General features: G+C 34.4%; 1 protein-coding gene across 1 annotated transcript; it reads right to left on the bottom strand.

Annotated features, from left to right (window-relative positions):
• Positions 1-1900: 1900 nt before the first annotated feature.
• On the bottom strand, positions 1901-5987 carry LOC130935307 (cathepsin B-like protease 2). The gene is made up of 11 exons (XM_057864998.1): positions 5815-5987; positions 5658-5717; positions 5173-5253; positions 4926-5082; positions 4782-4786; positions 4618-4692; positions 4382-4507; positions 3945-4163; positions 2576-2689; positions 2439-2474; positions 1901-2350 (listed from the first exon to the last, which is right to left on the bottom strand). The coding sequence occupies exons 1-11, from the start codon at positions 5866-5868 to the stop codon at positions 2210-2212; spliced, it is 1068 nt and encodes a 355-aa protein (XP_057720981.1). The 5' UTR covers positions 5869-5987; the 3' UTR covers positions 1901-2209.
• Between the last annotated feature and the right edge of the window lie 800 nt (positions 5988-6787).

The raw sequence follows: 6787 nt of genomic DNA, 5'->3' as shown, positions 1-6787 counted from the left end.
AACTTTAGAAATGATCCAAAGACCAACATCCTTCAACATATGTACATAAATCCTGGTTGAATAGTTTATTCCAGCTAAGGGATTTATCTTCAGAGTTGGAGATATTTTAGATTTTTATTTCCACTTTATCTCTACTACATGTAATTAGTTGATTCTTAATTTCATCTCCCTTTGGAGTGGTGTTTCTTATTTTTGTAGAAAAAGCGAGCAAGTTTAGAATAATCTTTGTAGAACTTTCCAACTTCTTAAAGTCTCTTGAAAGTCATCCCAACATTTAGGACAAATTGTTCATCAACAACACAACTGAATTGTAAAATGAACCGAAATATTATTAGATACTGACCAGTGTGTAATAATAAATGAAACAAAAAATATGCATTATATGACTTTAGAAATTCCTGCATTCTATCTAAAATAGAAATTCATAAACAACACTGGTTATAACAAAGAATGATGAAATTATTCATGATCACTTTATTCAATTGCATTCCATTCTATTTAATTCAAAATTATTGAAGAGCGAACCAAAATATTATAATAACAAGATCATTATGTCATAACAAATAAATCGAAAAATGTGCATTATTCAAATTCAAAAACTCTTGCATTAAATCAAATTTGTTGAAGCTCTGGACGATTAACTTCTTTTATTTTGGGTTTTCTTGGCATTGTTGATATTTTGGTTTTGGCAATTTGTTCGTCCTCTGTTGAATTTGTGCAACAACAATGGAAGAAGAGAAGAGAAAAGTGGGGTAGAGATGTTATGGAGAGTGTGGCAAGAGTGAGAGTAAAAGAGATGGGTGGGGAAGTGTGTTTCAAAGAGATACAAGCAATGTGGGTCAACAAGACAACAAGGTGGGACTGGGCACCCTGCATGGAAGACGCGTGGCATCCAGTACGCAAATCAGATGGTCTAATTTGTGTATTTTTTGATTTGTGTAATTGAATTTTTTAATTACTGTCCCTCCAATTAGACAGTCCGATTTCTTCAACACAACCATCACAGCTCGATCAATCTCCCTCACTCCAATAACCCTGCTATACACAACTCCTACCCTATATCAAAATTAAAAAAGTGCCATCTGGATTTTTAATCACGTTTGGAATTAATTATTTGTGATGACAACACACATATTATTGCTCTTTGAGATAAAATTATAGGTGACACATGAATGTGGATTCTTTCTTCCACGTTTCCATAATCAAGAAGGAGCACGGTTCAATCACTTTCAATCTTCGCGTTGAGAGAGCAACGTTTTGGCAAGAGATAAAAAGGAAACAACAGACAAAAACTGGTGTCATGTCACTCTCATTTCATTTCTTGCAAAGGATTGTTATATTATTGGATTTTTTTTATGCTACCACAATTCATGCCAATCTACCTACGTAGGTAGCTTGTGGTTATTAGGAGAGAAAATGACTCTTCACGTTGAAATAATCGATTTGTATGCTTACCAATAAAATTTGGTAATAACAACAATATAACTTACTCAAACACCACAAAATCCAGAAAGACAAGATGCATGATTCCTCAGCTGGAGTTTTAGTTCTCTGCGATTCATTAGTGGCCAATCGTATTATTCTCTTGAAGAATTAACGAGATTCTGACACATTTGCACATGTTATCCTGTTACCGGCATTGTTCTATCGCCGTCACTCTTCAATAATTTTTTGTCAATATATTGTAAACAGCATCGCCTTATTCAACAAAGAGCAACACTATCTTTCATTAATCACTGTGCTATGCCACCCAACTCTACAGCGTGGTGCGCCAGTGATAACAATCTATGAAGAAATTGCTTCAGGAGTAAGAAAGTCTATAGTCAAGGCGAACATGAGGATTTGTCCGTCTAATGATGTTATGAACATGTATTGAGTTTTACGCTCAAGACTCAAGAGAGACACTAAAGAGAGATACATAATACTTCAATACACAGTATGAAAAATTGAAAATGAACCCCTTGCTGCAATTCGGAATAATCAGCAACATCGCAATAAAACCAACAAGTGGATGTAGCTTACAACAAGGAGCTAATTGGTAACTACAACAGTTTTTCTTATTTCGTGCATCACTACCCACAACAGCTTATAGTCTTTCAGCATCACAATCTAGATCCGTCTCCATAAGATTGTGGTACATTGGTATAACATTTGATGCGGATTTTTGCAATACCATCATCATCTAATCGGTAATATTATACACTTATATTCAGAATGAAGCACCATCAACAGCATCGGCACCTGTGTCAGTGACTTCGAGTACGAGATTTTTGGTGGAAGGCATACCAGCTGTAACGTCTTCTTCAATTCCACATTCATTTGTCCCCCTTCTGATCTTAAAGTAACCATCCTGCAAATGAGATGGAATTCACCATTAGTCTAAAGCAGATCTTTAGTAACAACAGAAACTCAGAGATGAACAATGCAAAGTGGCATACATCTCCCCAACTTCTATTCCACTGATTTGCGAGAAGCTGAAACAGTAAAAAGAACAGTCAGTATAAAATTCTAATGGCATGCAAGTATGCGTGTTAGGGAGAGATGATATTCAATCATCAGGAACAAGTCAACATACCCAATAGTCCTCTCCATCATCAGATGTTCCCCATCCTATCAGCTTCACAGCATGACCACCGAGTTCCACACCTGTGATGTGTTTGTAAACTCCTGATTTGTAGAGAGCAAAATCCTGTAAAGATGTCAAATGGGTTAATATCCTTGTTTTTAAACATGCAAACTAAATACATAATATGCTGGCTGACTATTCAATACACAAGAAAGCAAGGTACTATAAAAGAGTAAACATGATAACTGAGGTCTAGAACTACTGCAGAAAGACAAGATAATTGTTCCAATATAGAAGGATTTGTTAATTTGAAAGTTTACTAGCAAACGGAGGATCTTCTCGGACATTAAACAGGAGGGAAGTATATATCTATGCATTCATGTGCTGCCAGTATGACGGAGATATGTCCCGTCCTTTATGCTAACATGGCAATTATGGGCAGAACTCAATAGTTTTTTATGAAAATGAAAACAATTAGGTTATCGGATCACAACAATAACAAAACACTATAAATTCCTTACACCTTCAGGTTATCTATTCCCATTATCCACTGTTCCATTAATCTCGATCCACATACCTATCTCTCTTCAATTATCCCGTTTAAAGGTTCATTCAGAACAATCCGCAATAATCCCATCTTCAATTTGCAGTTTGCTAGTATTTGAATTTACATTTCAGGCATATAAATTTGAAGACTGGCTTTGTGAAGTACCATTGGTAACATAATGCCCTTCCTTACACATTACATTCAGTTATGATTTTATTGTTGATTCAGCTTTTTAATGTAGTCAAAATATTGAATTTTAGCACAAATTTGATCCTTCCCTTTCAATTTTGACAATCAAACATGTTGATATAGGATTCCTACTTTAAGTGGACTTAATTGTTGGGGTTTAAAAGATCTTATAACTTGGTGAATTTTGTAAATCCAAAGCATGACTCTGAGATTACTCGGACTAGTAACACTGATTGCATGATATGAATATCTCAAGTTTATACTTTAAAAATAATAGTTCCTTGTATTACAACAACAAACATCGCAGGTTTGTAGCAAGGCAGAATGAATAGCCACAAAAGGTCAAGTAAACTCCTTGATCTTCCAGTTCTCTAATTCCTCTGCTAAACGATGAAAATCTAGTAGACATTTCTCATTCCTCTCAAATACCTATCTGATCGTACTTATGTTATAAATTATAATGTGTCAAGTTATAAAATGATATTGAAAAACTCAACCTTTGTCAATTAATCATTGTCTCCTTATAAGTATTCTCTCCTCCCCCCGCCCCCTCTCTTCTTCCTCCCTTTCAAAATTTGACCACAGAAAGTTGCAAAATTCAATTACATAAGCAATTAAGCATGGATAAGAGCTTTGATTTACCTCGTAAACAGTGAATGCAACTTCAACTGGCCCATTCTTATAAATTTCTGCCATGATATCATGGGGATTAGACTTGATCTTATATGCATTGACACTATAGTGCTTTGATTTCTTCCAAAGTAGATTCCCGCTCACACACTTTTTTACACACTTAGGGGTACTGTATGCGGGCTCACAACCAGGATGGGAACAGCCAATTTGATCAAAGTATGGGTCACACTGCACATGTGAAATGCTGAGAATAAGAAAGAGGGGAGACAAAAAAGGAAAAAAGTAGGGAAAAGATAGATATTTGGCTACACGTTAATGTCAATTGATAGGAAGATTACGTAGGTAGAAAGCCTAGAACTACAAATCTATGATCTCCAAGAAATAGCCATGTTTAATTATTTTGCACCCAGTGGGATTCTGCCTAGGCAAAACTAATGATTCATTACCTCTTCAGTGACAACACCATGGCTGACTAGGTATCGCCATGCATTTATGGGATACCCTCCATCACAACCAGATCCACACAAAAAGCCACAGCATGCGAGAAGATCGTTCACAGAGAGAGAGATATTCTGCAATTAAACATATAGAGCATAAATTCCTCTTTAAATATCCTCAATAAGATATGTATTTATTGATATTCACACAGAGCAATATGTTGCTCGGTAAGAAGATTACTTACCACATCAAAATGAATGCAAAATCGATCTGATAATGACTCTACAGCACCAAATGCCCAACAAGAACCACAATGACCCTGAACAATCAGCACAAGGATTATCTAAGTACCTCTTGAACCTTGATATTGTTTAGGGTTAAAATGTAGAAAAGAAAAGGAAAAATTACCTGATCTTCAATGCAGAAATTGATTCACCAATCCATGTTATTATGAATATGAGGGGAAAAAAAATAAGATTCAGCACATCCTTTCAAACAAACTATTTGATTAATAAATTAAACTTAACAATGGAGAAGGAGCAAGCAAATGACCTAGAATTCTTCCAATGGTACTACATTGAGACCATTGAGTCCTTGCATCAAACTCCTTTGGCAATTTCAGTGATTTTGGATGAGTCACAATGGGTGCACCTATCAGTTCCTTCTTAGGAGTTGGTTTAACACCAAGCAGGCGCTTAAATTCTCCCACCTGTACATCAAGCACAATATAGCATAATCATATTAACTAAAAGGTAAACAACAACAACAAGAAGAAGGTAGGACAAGTTGAATTTCTAACTGTATAATTGGAGAAACGAGGATTTATAGCAGCCTCCCATCCTGCCTCTGGGTTTTCGTTGATCTGTTTAGCAATAGACTCCTGCACGATTGAACAAGTAAAGCTATGAGAGAAAGAAGAGAAATTCCAACTATTCATCAATGAATCAAATAATTCAAGTCTGAGCAGCAGTGACTAGCACGAGTAAAGTAATAAAATAAAATCTATAGCATCTTAAAAATCTTCCTGAATATCTTCATAAATTAGTAGTAATAAATGAAGTAAAAAGAATAATCTTCTACTAATAAAGCAAATAATTTCTCAGACCAAACACTACATCCCGCAGTTTTGCCTAGTGAAAGTAACGGTAATCGTGCCAATTACAATTAACGAACTAATAATTAATTAATTAATTAATTAAAGAAAAGTATTGCTCACGTGACTAATACTAAAATGGGAAATATTCATGTTGAGAAGCAAGGAGATATATACGGAAAATGAATGACCTGGAGAATGCGGGAATTAAGCTTGAGAGTAGAAAGGCGTTGTGGTTCAGCCCCAGCGATCTGTGGAACATGAAGACAAAGCACGAATTCACAAGTCAAACCCTAATATTAATAGTAATAGAGAATAAATGGAGGTGAAAAAGATTAAGATACATGCCTGTAGATAGCAAGTGCAGAAAGTTAAGAATAAAATCGCAAGGGTAGAACCCATTATTTTGATCAATTGATGTGTTTCCCTTCCCCACCCTAACCTTGTTTTTTGTTGTTGTGGTATGAAACAATAGCGCCGTTGGAGATTTTTATAGAGCGTGGTCCACTTGCGAATAAATAAATGGATAAACTAATATAATTTAATAATAGAAAGAAAAAAAAAAGGTGGGATTGCGTAAGAGAAAAGAAGGGATTGTGACAGGTTGAAAGGACGAAAGCAGCACACTACAAAATTAGTAATTAGACTTATTTGATTACTTCCGTCTTCAATCCTAATTCCAAGGGAGTCGATATTTTTCTGCCAGTGCTAAAATATCTCTCTGCTGTTCTGCTAGTGCTGTGGATTGTGGAATCAATTGGAAATTGGATTGGCTCTCGTCATCATCATCCCAACAAGTATGGGGCTATGGGCTCATAGATCAACACACTTATCGATGGCCTTCTAGCAACCACGTGCTCTCCACCACTCAATCATTCTATAAGAAAATTTACCTCAGAGGATAATATTATTTTTTTTTCAAAATTTTATTATTTTAATTAATGTATTAAAATATATAAAAAAATTACTTTTAATATTTTTTAGTTAAATAATATTTCTAATTTAACGTTTTAAGTTAAATATATCTTATGCAGATTTTTAATAAATTTGAGTTGGTTCGATATTTATGATCTGAAAATGAAATATATTTATCTTTTACGAATACTAATTTCAAAAATTGTACCAACAACTCCATTTAAACAAATAAAAGAAAGAAAATTTTTGAAAAGTAAATTAGAATTAAATTACTTGAATTTAAAAATACAGAAGAGATAAGTAAATGACTTTAAATTTAAAGAAAGCAATAAAATATCTCTAACGCAATCGAAGGATTTTGAATTCAAAAAATAATACAAAAATTTAAAAAGAAAAGAATAAAAAA

This window comes from Arachis stenosperma, chromosome 6 (assembly GCF_014773155.1).
Source record: "Arachis stenosperma cultivar V10309 chromosome 6, arast.V10309.gnm1.PFL2, whole genome shotgun sequence".
Lineage (NCBI taxonomy): Eukaryota > Viridiplantae > Streptophyta > Magnoliopsida > Fabales > Fabaceae > Arachis > Arachis stenosperma.
This window is presented reverse-complemented; position numbering and strand designations above follow the sequence as displayed.